The following is an 18,768-nucleotide window of genomic DNA, read 5'->3' as shown; positions in this document are numbered from 1 at the left end:
TTAAAAAATTAATATTTGATATTTATAAAAGAATGTATATCATGAAAAGAAAGCATAATAATAAAGTAACAATGAAACCACTATACAACTTAAGAATCAGAATTTACCAATAATATTCCAAACCAGATTTCAGTCCTAGGAAAGTCATGTTTTTCTCCAAATGTGACATTCTTAATACCAAGTCTGTCTTTATTCCTAGTAATCAAGGGCATCATTTGAGAATAAACTGATGCTACAGTAAAGAATGCCCACTCCCATTCAAACTGGTGTTTTCTGACTCTTTAATCAACCAGGATAAATACTTTCTGGTCAAATGTACTAGGTTTATATCAGTGTATATTTCAGAATCTAATTCATCTTAGATCATAATAAATGGGAGATTTGGGACAGGACTGAAAACATAACTCCTTCATGCAACGATGACTGTGTCCACAGCAATCACTGAGGGAACCACCTGTGAGGCTCACTGGACAGTTTCCCACAATTGGGCAAGTCAGGAATTGTAGTATATAAGATCATCGATACCAAGAGTAGATATATACAAACTTAAATTTCTTTCAGTCTCTTATTTATAGATGCCTAATAAAATTGTTTATTTAATGAACAACGACATTACTGAGAAGATAAATGATGGCACGGTCGCATTCCCAGATTTATAGTGCGACCAAGAACACGCTTCACCTAAAAGCACTCCGTGTCCATCTAAGAGTTAATTAAAAACGTGGGTAGAAGTCTGTGCTCAAATTGTTAAAACAAAACAACACTCTTTTGTGTAATCAGTATTTAGCTCCCCCTCAAAGCAGGCTGGGCGGTGGTCGTATTTCCGAATCGCGTCAAGGCGTGCCGGGAGCTCGCGGTAAGTGCGAGCACTGGCTCAGGTAGACAGAGGCACGCTTTCTGCCAGCCTTGTTCCAGGCACTCACCTCCCCCAGGAAGCTTCACAGCAGAATAACTAGCTATTGAAAAGAAACAGTTTCGTGGGGCCCAGAAAGGCCTGATTGGAAAAAATACATTAAGAATTAGTTCATGGATGTGAGTCTTTGCAAAATGAACAAGAAGAATATGAGCTGCATATGAAATCTCAGTGAATTGTGAATGGGAGCACTGCTTTGGGCTTCTTTAAAATGTAATGTGATAGCACAGGGGGATGAGCTCGGTGCTTTGTGACCACCTAGAGGGGTGGGATGGGGAGGGTGGGAGGGAGACGCAAGAGGGAGGGGATACGGGGGTATAGGTATACGTATAGTTGATTCACTTTATTATATAGCAGAAACTAACACACTATTGCAAAGCAATTACACTCCAATAAAGATGTTAAAAAAATGTAATGTGATTAAAATTTAAGTATTAAAATTAAGTCAAATATATTTTCGTATTCATAAGTTTTTTAAAAAAGGAAATATGTAATGTACGGCACAGTGACTACAGTCACTGCTAAGAGACTATATTTGAAAGCTGCCAAGAGAGCAAACTTTAAAAGTTCTCATCGGAGTTCAGGCTTTTCTGGCACTAGCTGTCCTGAACTCCTAGCTTGGCTCCCTGTCATAAACACTGCACCCTCCTTCACCACACACAAAAAAAGTTCTCATCACAAGAAAAAAAATGTGTAACTATATATGGTGACGGATGTTAACTAGACTTATTGTGATCGTTTTGCAATACAGACAATGTCGAGTCATCGTGTTGTATACCTGAAACTAATATAATGTCAATTATATTTCAAAAAAAAGGCAAAAAAACTTTTAAAAAGGAAATATTCTGAAATGTGTTTGAAGATCTAAAGGCTCCTTACACTGTTTTAGATATTTCTTATCCAGGAATGTCTTATCTATTATTTGTCAAACCTGCCCCCATCCCCTCCTGGAAAGATATATATTTTTAATTATAAAAGCAATGTGTGCTGGTCAGAATCGCCATCACTAAAAAGTCTACAAATAACAAATGCTGGAAAGGGTGTGGAGAAAAGGGCACCCTCCTACGCTGTTGGTGGGAATGTAAGTTGGTGCAGTCACTATGGAAAACAGCACGGAGGTTCCTCAGAAAACTAAAAATAGAGTTACCATGTGATCCAGCAATCCCACTCCTGGGCATATACCTGGACAAAACTATAATTCAAAAAGATACATGCACCCCTATGTTCACAGCAGCACTATTCACAATAGCCAAGACACAGAAACAACCTAAATGTCCATCGACAGATGAATGAATAAAGAAGAGGTGGTACATATATACAATGGAATACTACTCAGCCATAAAAAAGAATGAAAAATGCCATTTGCAGCAACATGGATGCATCTAGAAATTATCATATTAAGCGAAGAAAGTCAGAAAGAGAAAGACAAATACCATATGATATCACTTATATGTGGAATCTGAAATATGACACAAATGAACCTATCTACAAAACAGAAACAGACTCACAGACATAGAGAACAGACCTGTGGTTGCCAAGGGGGCTGGAGGGGAGGGAGAGGGATGCACTGGGAGTTTGGGATTAGCAGATGCAAACTATTATACATAGGATGAATAAACAACAAGGTCCTATTGTACAGCACAGGGAACTATATCCAATCTCCTGGGATAAACCATAATGGAAAAGAATATAAAAAACAAATGTATATATGTGTATCACTGAGTCAGTTTGCTGTAACAGCAGAAATTAGTACAACACAACACTGTAAATCAACTACACTTCAATTAAAAAAAAGACTATACCTTTAAAATTATTAAGTGTAACTTTATGGAAAAAAAAGCAATGTGTGTTTCTTTTAAAAATTAAAACAGTGCAGAAATGTATAACAGAAAAACTGAAAATGGCTCCCCCTAATAATCTCATGCCTCAGACTATTAACATTAGATGTTTTTTTTCCAGGTAATAATAAAAACATATTATATCTAGATCTACAGTTTTTAAAAGTTGTATAAACACATGGAGAGATAATGTATATACTGTTTAACATACTTCCTAAAATTAACTATATATTGTGGATACCCTCCCATGTTACTATACGCACCTGCATATTCCTTCTTTTGGCTTCCAGGTATTCTAAAATATGGATACACTACAATTTATCTGACAAATACCCTACTGACTGAACATTTGGATTATTTAAATTTTTGCAATTAGAAATAATACTGCAATGAACACCCCTATAAGTACACTTCTGCCCATTTGTCCAATTCTTTTCCTTAGATAAATTCCCTGAAGGGGAACTACTGGGTCAAAGGGATGCACAGTTACAAGTCTGATATGTGATGCCTTACTTGGACAGGAGCACTTGTCTCCCCATGCCCTCCTGAGCTGCAAAATTATTACTCTTAAACCTTTGCAAGTCTGTTAACTGAAAAATAAACTCTTTGTTTTTAATGTACATTGATTTTTAGTGAGGCTGAGCATTTTTTACATGTCTATTTTCTATTCCTTTGCAAACTGGCTCTTTCTCTTCTTTGCTCCTTTTTCTTTCTTTTTTTTTTTTTTTTGCGGTACGCGGGCCTCTCACTGTTGTGGCCTCTCCCGTTGCGGAGCACAGGGTCCGGACACGCAGGCTCAGCGGCCATGGCTCACGGGCCCAGCCACTCCACAGCATGTGGGATCCTCCCGGACCGGGGCACGAACCCGTGTCCCCTGCATCGGCAGGCAGACTCTCAACCACTGTGCCACCAGGGAAGCCCAGCTCCTTTTTCTAGGGAAGGTATTTTTCTTTTCTTACTGAGAGTAGAAGAGTTCCCCTGGTTTGATATTTGCCTTTTAAAACTTTGTATCTTTTGCCATAAAGTATAAAATTATTTATGTATTCAAACTGTCCATTTTTTAAAAAGAGCTTGGAGATTTCCCCGACATATGTTAAAAAAAAATAGCTGGGGGGGAGCTTCTCAATGCCCCTTATCTCAGCTAAAAACTAAGTTTTTAAGGTTAAATAGGTAAGCAAGCAGTGTATTTAAAACAGAGAAAATGACATAGCCCTTGTTAAAAAAAATTACAGTATGTTTGAAATTCTACAGAAACATATTATACTTAGGATTCTAATTGAAAAGCAGAACTCTACTATGTGTGTGTGTTTGTGTTTTTTTTAAACCAAGGATGGACTTACACTGACACATCATAATCACCTAGTTTACCTTCGAATTCACTCTTGGTGTTGTACATTTTATGGGTTTAGACAAATGCATAGTGGCATTTATTCAACATTATAATATTATACAGAGCATTTTCACTGCCTTCAAAGTCCTCTGTGTGTCCTCTTGAATAGTATCTATTTTCTTAGTAAAATTATAAACATATGCCTCAAAATGTAAAATGCAGAGTTTAAAAAAACATCATTATTCCTGTTCACTTAAAGGCTTGTTAAAAACAGGCTTCTTAAAAGGAGGAAGATTTATTAAAATAATGGCAATCACACATACTTCTTGCTTCATTACCTTAAGATCTAAAGGCTCCTAATGAAATAATCTCTCTCTTTAAATTCTAAAAAAGCTCTCTCTTTGCACACAATTTAGAGCTTCTAGCTAGAACTATAATGGACTAGATTTAGGGGTAAAAAGAGCTATTTTGGCCAGGATATAAACTCTTAACTTTATTAGAAATCAGAAATTAATATAAATCTAATTAGAGTGCAACAAAAAAAATCTTCCCCACTCTCCACATGAAAGCTTTTATTTTAAAATCTATTAGTACCATAGTCCATTAGGAAAAAGTAACTTTCAGAACTTAAAAACAAAAGTCAACCAACTCATAAAAAATATCTATCAACCACTAACCTTCCCAGTCTTCTAAAAACCCAGACTCAAACTATGTTTCTTCTCTTTCTGTTTCTAAGGAAGTTGCAGCACTGTGCTGCTTTTTCTACCTATCTCCTAGCCACTTTGTGTACAGGCTATGAACTACTGAACAGTAACTGAATACTTCCTCTTTGTCCTTGGAAAAACTTGCCTGTAATTTCCCAATTTGACCCAAACAATCTGCTTGTAATGTAGTTTCTTGCCAGCTTTACAGTCATTGCAATTCCAGCAGCCTTCTGGCATCTCTATGCTCAGGCACTCCGGGTGGAAGGAAGCCGGGCACGACTCACAGCAGAGCAATCTTCCACCTTGAAACAAACAAACAGTCTTAATAACTGAGAAAAGAGGAAAGAGAGAGAGACAAGAGAGAAAGTTATCTTTTACCTGCATTAAATTTGATTCAGATTGAGGGAAATTAACCAAGGGACTGAGTTATATTTTAGTGATGGATTAAAATACAAAGCAATGAACAGATTTAGCTGAAGTAGCCCTTTCCAGGGAGGGCTTCAGTGGCCAGAAACTCAAAGCCTTTGAGTAGTAGGAAAAACATTACTCTTTATCCCTCTAAAATGTGGGCTACTGAAGTACCAGTTTAGCAGGCAGCTAAGACTATTAACATATGACAAATAGATGCATAAAATCTTTAGACTGAGTAGATTTGAGAACAGATTTTCAGAGAAATATGTAGCAACTCTCTTTTTCTCCTTGAGAGCTAAGAAAGCAAGCAATGGTCATCTTTGTATTTTAATCCAGTGGCACAGTTAACTACATCCCTTTATAACAACATTAGCAAGAATGAAAACAGCCAATAGGTTGACCAGTACTTTTTTCTTCCCATGTAAGAATACAAAAAAGGAAAAGAATCTTGAATTGGTGATTATATTATCATTACCTTTTCAGTGAAGACAAATAAAGTCAAACAGGCTATAAAGCAGTGGTTTGCAACTTTTTCATCACCAAGGATCCCCTTGCCCTTTCTCATGGATCCATTATGTTTTCAAATATTTTACCAAACAAAAAACCCACCAAAACCAAAAAACATTTTAAAAGTAACAATTATTTTCTTCTGTTTTAATTAACCAAAGAAATATATAACAGCCAATCAGAGCTTCTGATCCCAATAACAAAACTGGTATTATCACATTAAATTGCTAAAAGCATAACCAAATATAAAGAAACTCACACCACTGTATTTTACACAAATGTCTGATTCTGTTAGACTTTCTGAACTGTTAAATATAGTTCAGAATTTTGTTTGTAATATTTCCTGATGTCATATTGAGAACCACTGCTTTATAGCATAAACTAAGTAAGTATCAGTGTAGAATCAAGTACCACACACAAGGAGATGCCTCCAAGTACCCTAGCAAAATCCTCTCCTTTTAAATACACAAAACCATCTCTGGATCAAGACCAAAGCAGGTGCGGCAAACAAAACAATACTATTTTTAAATCCAAAAAATTAAAGAGATTTCGGGGAGAAATCTCTTTATTGTATTTTCTCTTTATTGTTGTATTTCAACAAGTGACAGAAAAGAATGTTAACCACTGAAAATGAAATGCAATAAAGACATTTACTGGAAAAAAAAAAAAATCTTTCTATTGGAAAACCAAGTCTACAACCCATGAGTGTACTGAGATTTAAAGTCTCATAAGCAAAAGGTTAAGAGCCCTCTATACATCTTTATCAAATCACATGCTCCAACCTTTTGAGGGTTTGCTATCAATTTTCCAGAAAATCTCGTCTTCCTGTAGACTTTCAAACTTCTAACTGATTAACATAAAAACAAAAAGAAAATCCATATACAATCAGTGATGAATTAAATTACTATATTTCCTCTGCTTAAAAGCTTTTACTTCAATCATTGGGATTTTCCCCTTTGTCTGCAGATCTCAATATGGATTAATTGTTCCAATTCTCCAACCTAGAGATTAGCTGCCTGAGTGCTCTTAGCCTAGGTAGGGAATTCTTCTGTAAGTTTAAAGTAAAATGAGATAATTCATTTTTCCATCAGAAAGAAATGACCGATAGGGAGAGCGGTCTTTGCAAATACCTTTAGAGGACAAGTGATTATTAGGGTTGGTGTGGAAAGGTCAGTCTGGCCATTTTTTAACATTATGGAACAGTCCTAAATTTTAAGTCTTATTTCAGAGGAAATACAGACCCTGAATCATCAGTGAAAATCATCACGATTTTTTGACAAAAATACACAAGGGAAATAGAAAAATAAAAATATGAACAATCCACCTTGGTGCTATGCAAGAAAACTGCTTTAGGATGCGAGAGAAGAAAGATATGGTTCAAGCTAAGCAAACAGAGGGCTCAAAATAATTTCAATTCATGTCAAGGTCAATACCGAGTACTGAAAAGAAAGTAAACGACAATTGAATCAGTCTAATTTTATAAAGGCGCCAGCAGGAAAATAAGGCATTTCCTAAAATGCCTCAGGTAGTCTAATTTTATTGCACTATGGAATTAGTCAGACCCATGTCCATCTTTGTTTTGGAAACAGTTGGTATCACCAGTAAGATGCCATACTGTGACTTCAACAGAAAACAGACAAAAGAGTCAACAGTCTCTCCAACCTCCCTCTTCATGGGTTCTAATCAACTTGCTTAGTTATACTTTTTTTTAGTCATGGGTTGCCACTTCAGATGTCTGACAAACAGCAAACATACGTCATCAGCAGGCAACACAAAGCATGAAAAAAAAAAAAAAAGAATTGAATTTTCTTTAAAGATTCTGAGCCTGGCCTCAGATCATAATGGCAATGTATACAGGAAAAGGCTTTCACCTTCCAAGTTATTTATTTTACCCTCTGGGATAACTCCCCAAATAATACATTATTGTTAAACCACTTTTTTCCCTTTTATTACATGTAGGCTATATAAAGCAAAACACAAGATTTTTCTTCCATAGATTAAATTAACTTGGAGAATATAAATATACATTTAGCTCTTGGATCTCAGTGGATAAATTATCTATTAGCAATTCTTCAATTCAGCTGGGCTGCCTTTCACTATCCAGTATTTGCAGCATTTTCCCAGCTGCCCACCAATGTCTCCTAAGAGAAGGGCAACTAGTTTTCATAGCACCATAACAAAAACATTTAAGAAACAAAATGACAGAATGTATTTCAGAATCAAAATTTTAAGTGTCAGTATCTCTGTTTCCCTCTATAACCTGTCTTGTTATTTAGCTGAAAGTTAGTAACAAATTATATCACGTCTATTCTATTCTAACATGAATGATACGGTTCTACATCAGGCAAAAGAGGAAGAGCCCTCAGAACATGCTTCCATATTAAGCAGAATCCTAGTCTTTCAATTTTAATGACTATAGATACATGGAAGGTGTGAAAATTTATTCAAGGAGAAGAGTAAGTAAAAATTTGTCATAATGGAATTATTTTAAGCCCTTTTTAATAATTTTGCAGCCATATGAAGACAGCCACAGCCACCAAGGTAGAATTTACCAAAAGCAACAGATGGTGCTTGACAGGTATACATTTCCCCCCTTCATTTAAAGAGAAAAAATAGGAAATGCAAAAATAAAAGTAAGAGATAAACTATTTTGATTATTACCTTTCTCACATTTCTTTTTGGAAGCTGACGAAGAAGGAATCATAGGTAATTTCATCAACTCTGCACGATTTGATTCGTTCAGTAGGTAGTGGGACTTATAGGCATAGGAACTGAACATGGGGTCTGAATGGTCCTGCACTATCAGCCCTATACGAGACAAACAGAAAGATGTGAGCTGCAATGAAACTACCCATGATTCCGTGAGGAAAAAATAAACCAACACCTACTATGTAGCTGTGCTTAAAGCTGGGGGGGGAAAGAATAGGAAAAGAAAAGATCTGACAGACAAGGCTTTCCATCGTTATTAAAAGGAGTTTAAGCTACTCAAGGCTTTCCATCGTTATTAAAAGGAGTTTAAGCTACTCAATGCCTTATCCCTATACAGAAACCTATACACCCAGAAAGAAACTCCAATTTAATTTGAGGATGTAAACTGCTTTGACGTCATTCTGAAAACCCCCTCTGGAAAACAAAGCTACATTCCTTAAGGTTTAGAAGTACTATGACGACAACCCAAAGAACAAAATAATGTATCACTTAATTGCTGGAAATAAGAACTGTCTACGTGACACACTAAAGACCCTGGTCACCTTCAATACATCAAGCAGCGCTGAAAGGCAGAATTGGGCTTCTTCTCCTCTCTGCTCAGATCTTTAGATACCCTCAAATTCCAGCTTTCTCAGCCAGATAATGAAGCTTTTCTCTATCAGTATGATACATGACTTTAGAGAAGATATAAGTTGTTGAAGTTCACTGAGGTAATGCAAACAGTTAAAGTTTTGTCCTGCCATGAAAATAACTGACTTAAACGCTTACCAACTTAAGGGTTTATAAAAACAGTCCTTTCAATCTACCAGTACAGCTGTCCTGTTGGGAGGAAAACAGCATCTGCTCTAAACTACCCGTGACACCCACCTTTCCCCTGAGTTAAGTCCATCCTGTAGCTACGGCCACTCCTAAACCCAGGACCTCTGAGACCAGGGGAACTTTCTCTATTTGGTTACTGGTCAAATCATGACCGCAGTTTCATAGAGATCATTTTGAGAAGAGGGAAGAGTTTTGTTTTTAAAGGGGTGACCATTTACTATTTTCTGTGGATTTTATCTTCATTTGATGCTATCCTACACTGAGGCAGATTCAAGAAATACTGATATTTCTCATGTGAATGGAACTTGAAATTGCTAATCGGCAATACATAAGAATTTTCGAATAAAGGTTATACAATGTTGAATGAACATTTCATACATTTAACAGAGAAAAGTGGTGCAATGGCTTTTAAATAAGAAAGAACAACTTAGAATATTAAGTAACTTTTATTTTACACCACCCTCCAGATGAAAGGAAATACTGAAGAATCTATACTACACTGAAATATAACTGCACACACCCTGTGGCACCATGCGGGGCAGGGGAGGAGGAATGTTTCTCTAAATGCTGAAGCATTTCTAAAAATACTTCCAGATATTTCAGTCCTAAAGATTAGCTTAGGGCTTCCCTGGTGGCAGTGGTTGGGAATCCGTCTGCCAATGCAGGGGATGCAGGTTCATGCCCCGGTCTGGGGGGATCCCACGTGCCATGGAGTAAACGAGCCCGTGCGCCACAACTACTGAAGGCTGCGCGCCTAGAGCCCGTGCCCTGCAGTGAGAGAAGCCACTGCAATGAGAAGCCCGCGCAATGCAACGAAGAGTAGCCCCTGCTCGCCACAACTAGAGAGAGCCCGCGTGCAGCAACGAAGACCCAATGCAACCAAAAATAAATAAATAAACTTATTCAAAAAAAAAAAAAGAAAAAGAATTAGCTTAATGATTTTAAACAACCAAGAACTAAGACAAAAATCCTCTGTGCGGAGGGAGAAACTGTACGCGACAAGAAACAAAGGCAAAACAAGCTGAGTTTTCTAACACCAAAACATAAACAATTGAAGTATCCCTTTTCATGTGTGGATTTATTATAGTTAGATTTCCTTAAAAAAGAAGACCTCTATAAATTCTGGTAAAAGAACACATATCATTTACTTCCGGAGAACTTTTAAGCCCTTCTCAAATCCCAACATCTGATCTATTTAGAATAAGTTTCTGTAAAATTCTGGAAAGGAAAATGAGAGTTTCTGTTTACTGTGCAAAGTTGCAGTTAAAATATTTGGGGATTAAATAATCTTGCTCTTTAAAGAGGCATTTAAATACAGCACATCTTTCAGAATAATTGCCAAATTGATAAGATGCAAACAGCATCCTGTTGTTAAAACATGAGTTTTCCCCTCATTTCCATTATCTCAAGCTTTTAATCAAGGCATATAACTTAAACTTAACAAAATGGTTAGAAGTTTCTCTAAAACTAGGTTCCTTGACAATGGGTCGTTTTCTATCTATCTTAAAGGAAAACACCTGCTTTAAAGGGCACCCAATTATTAAATGAAACAGAGCAAAAGAAAATATTGGTCGATATACTTAACTGATGGTACTTGATTCAGAATATACTCCAAAGTAAGCCAACATGATAGTTTTAAACTTGGTATTTAAAATGTTGGCTCAGTTACTTACACACACACCCACACACACCAACACACCTACACGCCCACACCCCTCCACCCCTCCTAGTAAAAGTGAGTGCCTAGAAGGGTAGAATAACGTATTTACAAAGTGATAGACTTTATGTTATCACTGACACTCATCTATTTGAAAGTCTCTAAAGCTAGTCATTCAGTTGATAATTCAGTATTTTCATCCTAGCATTATTTTCTTAGGAGTGGAGAGATGGAAAAGGCACGTGACTTTTTATTTCTTTGGCTAATACAGTGTGGCAGGAAACACTTCAGACCTTCTTCCCCCGTGCCATCCAGACTTCAGAGCAGGACGCAGCTGTCGTCACTACTCTACACAACACTTCCTTCTACCTGCAGACCGCCCCGCGCACTTCCAAACTGAAAAACTCAAAGCAGTGTGTACAATGGACCCAGGAGGCTGCCATGGAAAGGACTACCACTTACTTAATCTTGTACCGTCCACCCCCTCTGGTTATTTTTCTTTTTTTTAATGAGAGTTTCAAAAGCAAAACAACTCAAGATCTATCATACTAGCTAAATTCTATTAAAAATACTCTATAGTACTTTCACCAAATTAAAAGAACTGTCTCCTAAGGCAAAAAAACAAAAACAGGAACTTCCCTGGTGGCGCAGTGGTTAAGAATCTGCCTGCCAGTGCAGGGGACACGGGTTCAAGCCCTGGTCCAAGAAGATCCCACATGCCGCGGAGCAACTCAGCCCATACACCACAACTACTGAGCCTGCGCTCTAGAGCCCAGGAGCCACAGCTACTGAGCCCCCGTGCCACAACTACTGAAGCCCGCATGCCTGGAGCCCATGCTCCGCAACAGGAGAAGCCACCATGATGAGAAGCCCGCGCACCGCAATGAACAGTAGCCCTCGCTCGCTGCAACTAGAGAAGGCCCGTGCGTGCAGCAAAGACGACCCGAAGTGGCCAAAAATAATAATAAAAAAAAAGATAAATAAATTAATAAAAAAACAAACAAAAAACCAAAAACAAATAAAAAACAAAACATGATCCAAAACTTCATTTTCAGTATGGGCTAAATATAATCTAACAGGCCTGATATGCCACACAGTCCTTTCAAATATTTCACACTAAGGGAAGTTTAGAAAACTTAGCACTTATGAGTAAACAAAACAAAAAAAAATGCACTTGGGGATATTAGTTGTTTCTAAAATGCTTACTAAACACTAAAAATTCTTTTATTATAATATAGCTGAGACGCTCTGTAAAGTTAGGTACTCTGTATCATATTCAACTGAAGAAGTTCTACTTTATATTTATTACGAACTCAAGTTCACTGATGCCCTCAGGGACGCAATATTGTTTTGAAGCGATCAATCTTAAGTGGCAGACTTAAATATCAACAGCTGGCAAGTAAGAAAGCCTGTACTGCAGGCTCTTAACTAATACACCACATATGTTGCCTTGGCTGTATTCCACCAGGTCTTCCTCAATGCCAGACCAAAACATGATAAAATACAACATAAACAATTAAAAAATAAATGTGCTCTTCTTGCCTTCCAAGTGAAATCTCAATTAGTTGGAAACTCTGGATTAAAGAATATGACATGGGAAGAGTCTACTTCGAATAGAAGAACTGTTTGCACAAGGGAAGAGAGCTGATCCTTGAACAATGCCGCGGTCAGGTGTGTGGACTGCCACGCAGTTGGAATCCCCTGTAACTTTAAGTTGCCCCCCCCACCACCTGCGGATTCCACCAACCTTCAATCATGTAGTACTGGAGTACGCCACTGAGAAAAATGCGCACAGAGTGGATCTGCGCAGCTCAAACCCATGTGGTTCAAGGGTCAAGTGTAGATTAATCTTTTGATGCTCCAAACAGGAACACTAAGAACTCATTTATAATTCTAAGTTACTAAACAGATGTAGATTTTAGCTTAATTTATGGAAGAATTAATATTCTAACAGTTTGAGTGTCTAATGTTATAAAAGGGACGAGTTACTGGAAGTGTTAATCTCTCTCAGGGATTTTACTGAAACTCGATTTTAATGGGGGAAATATGCCAATGAACCCAGAAAGACATAAAGAGAAAGGGCTGACACTCACCTCTTGCACAAACGAAACAAAAGCCTACATTTACAGCAGAGGAAGAGTTACTGCTCCGTTTGGAATGATTACTACAGATGAGAATGTAGGAAGACACAAATATGCTGCCGGCAGCAATGCAAGCATCTCCAGAGTGGTAGGCTACTGGGCACCTCAAACATCTCATCATGCGACCTGTTGAAAGACAATCAAAAAGGAATCTATGTAAGAAAGAATCAGCTGATATAAAATGAGATCTTTTGGGATCCAATGTGATGCTGGTTACAGTAATACAAAAATCTTTTTCTTCCCTAGTTTGACTCTGCTGTTTCTGTGCTGTATGGCCCCTAAATGCAGTGCTCATCAGGAAGTCACTCAAAGAAAAATGTGTCTGTGCCAGTGCTGGAGAGATGCTGGTCTCCAATATGGCACCCGTTTAAGGAATGTTCAAGGGTAATTTTGAACATATGGAATTTTCTTCCCATGGTCTAAATTAGAACCTAGAATCCACTTACCTTACTATCTTTTGTGGCTGAGCTGTAATAGCTATAGATAAACAGAGGGAAAATGCCTGATGTTCTTTATAATAATGTGCTTACTGTTTGCTACTGAACTTACAAAAAAAAACAACTGTCCCCTTCCTTAGCTCTGTTTTTACCTTTACTTGCTTTGTGGATATCTTTCTCCATACAGCAGGCAGAGCAGCAGTGCTGGGGACAGCGGAATCCTTTTGATTCAAAGATGGCAGTGGGGAATTTGCGGACACAGGCTTCATGGTAAAATTTCCCACAAGCACCAACAGAGCAACGCTTCACGTCTGTACCAGACACTTTACATGAAAAACACGGGTGCTCTCCTGGAATATTGGTGAGGAACACAGATTAAATAAAATCTGATTAAAGCATATTCCTTTTAAACAGAAGCAGTCACTGACACCGAAGAGCTAATCCCCAAAGATTCTACTATTGTGTGTAAGATTTTTAACATACAAAAAAGGCACTGAAAATAGTTAAATTAAAATATGACTTAATAAAACTTGCTAGAATAATTGATTTGCTACAATAATTGATCGTCAATTTGAGGATATAGCACCAAGAACAATTTAGATCTCCACTTCTCACTTTATACTGAAATTCCATAGAAAATCTAGAACAGAATTTTGAACACCTGGCAGCTGAGATTGGCAAGGTCTTCCCAACATAGAATAAAGAAATTACCAATAAAAAGGCAGATTCCATTAGATAATCACAATTTCCATTTGTAAAACAGACATAAAATGAAAACTCATAATCCTAATAAAAACAGAAAGTTATATCTACACATCTTATTCAAACTGTAGAAAATCAAGGACAAAGAGAAAATATTAAAATCACCCACAGAAAAAGACAATTACCTTCAAAGGAGCAAGACTGCTGACTGAAAGAGAAAGATGGAAGCCAGAAAACAGGGGATGCTATCAGTAAGGGCTCAAAGAAAACTGTCACCAGCCAGAATTCTACGCCCAGTGAATGTACTCTTTTTTTCTTTTTTTTTGCGGTACGCGGGCCTCTCTCTGTTGTGGCCTCTCCCGTTGCAGAGCACAGGCTCCGGACGCGCAGGCTCAGCGGCCATGGCTCACGGGTCCAGCCGCTCTGTGGCATGTGGGATCTTCCCAGACCGGGGCATGAACCCATGTCCCCTGCATCAGCAGGCAGACTCTCAACCACTGCGTCACCAGGGAAGCCCTGAATGTACACTTCAAGATGGAAGTGAAGTCAATACACACTGGGGAGAATTAATAAAACCAAAAGTTGTTTCTTTGAAAAAGGTTAATAAACTGATATCCCTGGAAACAAGTAACTAATAAAAAAAGGGAAAAAAGACAACGTTAACATCAGAAATGAAAAATGATACATCACTACAAATCCTACAGTTGTTTAAAAAATAATAAAAGGACATCACTATATTTTTGCCAATAAATTTGAAAATTTAGATAAATCAACAGATTCCTAGAAAAACAGAACTTACCAACACTGGCACAAAAATATTAAATAGAAAAAATGACAGTTCTATAATCTATTTAAGAAATTGAAACTATAATTAGAAACCTTCCAACACTAGAAACCTTCCAACCAGTGGAGCCCAGGTGGCTCCACTGCTCAACTGCCAAACATGTTAAGAAAGAAACAATTAGAATAGAAAAGAAAAAAAAAAGAAACAAGTGAAAAACAGATGTAGAAAAATAAATGCAACAAGGATGACAAAGGATTATGTTTTGTTATATAAAGAGTTCACATATGATGTTATCACTTATATGTAGAATCTAAAAAATAAAACAAATTAATGAAAATAACAAAACAGGGACCTCCCTGGTGGCGCAGTGGTTAAGAATCCACCGGCCAGGGCTTCCCTGGTGGCGCAGTGGTTGAGAGTCTGCCTGCCGATGCAGGGGACACGGGTTCGTGCCCCCGTCCAGGAGGATCCCACATGCCGCAGAGGGGCTGGGCCTGTGAGCTATGGCCGCTGAGCCTGCGCGTCCGGAGCCTGTGCTCCGCAGCGGGAGAGGCCACGACAGTGAGAGGTCCATGTACCGCAAAAAAAAAAAAAAAAAGGAATCCACCGGCCAATGCAGGGGACACGGGTTTGAGCCCTGGTCCAGGAAGATCCCACATGCCGTGGAACAACTAAGCCTGTGCGCCATAACTACTGAGTCTGCGCTCTAGAGCCCGCGAGCCACAACTACTGAGCCTGCGTGCTGCAAATACTGAAGCCTGCACGTCTAGATCCCATGAGCCACAACTACTGAGCCCACGTGCCACAACTACTGAAGCCTGCATGGCTAGAGCCCGTGCTCTGCAACAAGAGAAGCCACCACAATGGGAAGCCCGCGCACCGCAACGAAGGGTAGCCTCCGCGCACCGCACCTAGAGAAAAGCCTGCGCACAGCAATGAAGATGCAACCCAGCCAAAAAATAAATAAATAAAATCTTTTTAAAAAAAAGGAAATAACTAAACAGTCTCACAGATACAGAGAACAACCTAATGGTTACCAGTGGGGAGAGGAATGGGGGGAGGGGCACTAGATAGGGGCAGGGGATTAAGAGGTACAAACTACTATACATAATAAAATAGGTAAGATACAAGAGTATATTGTACAGCACAGGAAATACAGCCAATATTTTATAACAACTTTAAAAGTAATATAATCGATATTGAATCATTATGTTGTACACCTGAAACTAATATAATATTATAAACCAACTATACTTTAACCAATTAATCAATACAAAATAAAGCAGAATCATGGGGGAAAAAAGAGTTCACATATGGAGAAAATATATGTAACATATACAAGAAAAGATAAGAAGACTTATAAAGAACTATAAATCAATATAGAAACGGCCTAATATAAAAGTGGACGACTAGTATGAACAGGAAATTGACAGAAAGCAGAAAGACAGATAGCCAATAAACATATGCCAAAATGCTCAACTTTGCTAGTAATCAGATAAATACTAACTAAAACCACAAGTAACATTTTAAAAATTCATCAAATAGGAAAAAACTTAGAATCTCATAATACCCATCATTGATCAGGGCGTGGGGAAACGGGCGCTCTTATGTACTGCTGGTAGGAGTTTAAGTTGGAAGGAACTGTCTTCGAAGGCAACAGGGCAGTATCCATTCTAAAAGGAGACATTAACTTCCTGTGGCCTAGAAATTCTATAATACTCCTTGCTGTCTGTGTTAGAGGGGAGACTTGTACATATAAAAGGATGTTGACTGAAGCATTGTTTGCATCCGCATACGACTGAAAGTTGTAATTATCTGCCTTTTAAAATTAGGATTAGCGTTTTCCTTTTGTGTCTGTGTTACATATGGAAATCATAAGTGACTATTTATTTGGATATCATCTTTTGGGAAGTGTTCAAGTCTTTTGCCCATTTTTCTTATGATGCTATAAAATTCTGAAAGACAAAAAATACAAGGAATAGTTTTTTGTTTTAATTTTTTACAGAAAGTTATATTTGGTTTTGGAAGTACCTAACCATTACAAACTGGCTAAGTCATAAAACTTTAAAATCAGGACTTAAAACTGTGATATTCAAATTTTTGTTGTTGTTAACTGGCTTTGTTGTAGAAATAAAATAGAGCAGTGTTAAACTGGCTGAATTATAAAAATTCTTTAAAATTAGTACTTACAACTGTGATGTTCAAATTTTTTGTTTGTTTGGCTTCGTTATACAAATAAAACAGAGTACAGCAGGGTTATTTTTGTTGTTGATGTCCTGTTGCATATATATAATTTCAAACTATATTTTAACATATTGGTAGATCTGAAAGCAATAGTACTGTTTTGTTTTGTTTTTTAAATAAATTTATTTATTTATTTATTTTTGGCTGCATCGGGTCTTTGTTGCTGCACACAGGATTTCTTTAGTTGTGGCAAGCGGGGGCTACTCTTTGTTGCAGTGCATGGGTTTCTCATTGCTGTGGCTTCTCTTGCTGCGGAGCACGGGCTCTAGGCATGTGGGCTTCAGTAGTTGTGGCGCACGGGCTCAGCTGCTCCGCGGCATGTGGGATCTTCCCGGACCAGGGCTCGAACCCGTGTGCCCTGCATTGGCAGGCGGATTCTGAACCACTGTGCCACCAGGGAAGGCCAATAGTACTGTTTTTAAAAATTTTTAGGGCTTCCCTGGTGGCGCAGTGGTTCAGAATCCGCCTGCCAATGCAGGGCACACGGGTTCGAGCCCTGGTCCGGGAAGATCCCACATGCCGCGGAGCAGCTGAGCCCGTGCGCCACAACTACTGAACCCGTGCACTGCAACTACTGAAGCCCGGGGGCCTAGAGCCCATGCTCCGCAACAAGAGAAGCCACCGCAATGAGAAGCCTGCGCACCACAACGAAGAGTAGCCCCCGCTCACCGCAACTAGAGAAAGCCCGTGCGCAGCAACAAAGACCCAATGCAGCCAAAAATAAATAAATAAAATAAATATTTTCTTAAAAACCATAAAAAAATAAAATAACTTTTAGAAATTTTAAAAATTAAAAGAAAATTATTTTAAAGTTTAAAAGGTGTGACTTTACCTAATGCATAAACTGCCCTACGTAAAAATGAAACAGGCTTTCACTTGCATAATTATCAAAGTAAGTCTAACATAAATGAAAATTGTTGTAATTAGTGGTACCGTCACACTAACAGAGCTGACTGAGCTATAAACCCCTGTGAGACTTACGTTTAGAGCTCCAGCATGGGCACACTTCCACTACCCTCCCCTCCTCACTAGCACATGGTCTTCCTTTAGACTAAGAAAGTAATAAGTAAAATTCCCTGTTACACATTTTATTCAAAAGGGCAAATGAAAATGCTTTCTTTCCAGAAGTCACATTTGTCTTAAACAACAGAAAGTGGCAGTATAAGAACTTATCGGGCATGTATCCTGTAATACTTTTTACATGTGAAGTGTTTTATCTTTTGATAAACAAAAAAAGACTTCGTAAATGATCTTAAACAATGGTTTGAAGAATCTGAGTTTTCACTCCTAGTATGTTGGTAGTGTACCACATTGGTATCAAACTGATTTTCATGTGATAGTAAATATATCAAAAGCAGTTTGAAAAACAATTACTTTTGTGGTTTTGATTTGCATTTCCTGGATTACTAATGACGTTGAAAATTTTTTCATGTCTTACTAGCCATTTGTGTATTTCTTTGGAGAAATGTCTCTTCAAGTCCTTTGCCCAATTTTGAATTGGGTTATTTGGGGGTTTTTGGTGTTTTCTTCTAAGAGTTTTATAGTTTCAGTTCTTATGTTTTGGTTTTTGAT

At 37.9% G+C, this 18,768-nt stretch overlaps 1 protein-coding gene across 5 annotated transcripts in view; it reads right to left on the bottom strand.

The window, feature by feature from the left end:
• Positions 1 to 18,768, bottom strand: part of NSD3 (nuclear receptor binding SET domain protein 3) — a 110,195-nt gene that overhangs the window by 18,358 nt on the left and 73,069 nt on the right. For 4 of the 5 annotated variants that reach the window (XM_033415027.2, XM_004284886.3, XM_033415028.2 and 1 more), the window contains exons 13-16: positions 13,619 to 13,816; positions 12,982 to 13,155; positions 8,365 to 8,511; positions 4,931 to 5,087 (exon numbers count right to left, since the gene is read on the bottom strand). In XM_033415027.2, the coding sequence (XP_033270918.1) occupies positions 4,931 to 5,087; positions 8,365 to 8,511; positions 12,982 to 13,155; positions 13,619 to 13,816 (676 nt within the window). The remainder of the gene's footprint in view (positions 1 to 4,930; positions 5,088 to 8,364; positions 8,512 to 12,981; positions 13,156 to 13,618; positions 13,817 to 18,768) is intronic. The other variant, XM_033415030.2, reaches the window with a different exon arrangement.

Source organism: Orcinus orca, chromosome 21, assembly GCF_937001465.1.
Source record: "Orcinus orca chromosome 21, mOrcOrc1.1, whole genome shotgun sequence".
In the NCBI taxonomy this organism is placed as follows: domain Eukaryota; kingdom Metazoa; phylum Chordata; class Mammalia; order Artiodactyla; family Delphinidae; genus Orcinus; species Orcinus orca.
Note: the sequence above shows the minus strand (reverse complement) of the source record. Positions and strands in the feature narration are given on the sequence as shown.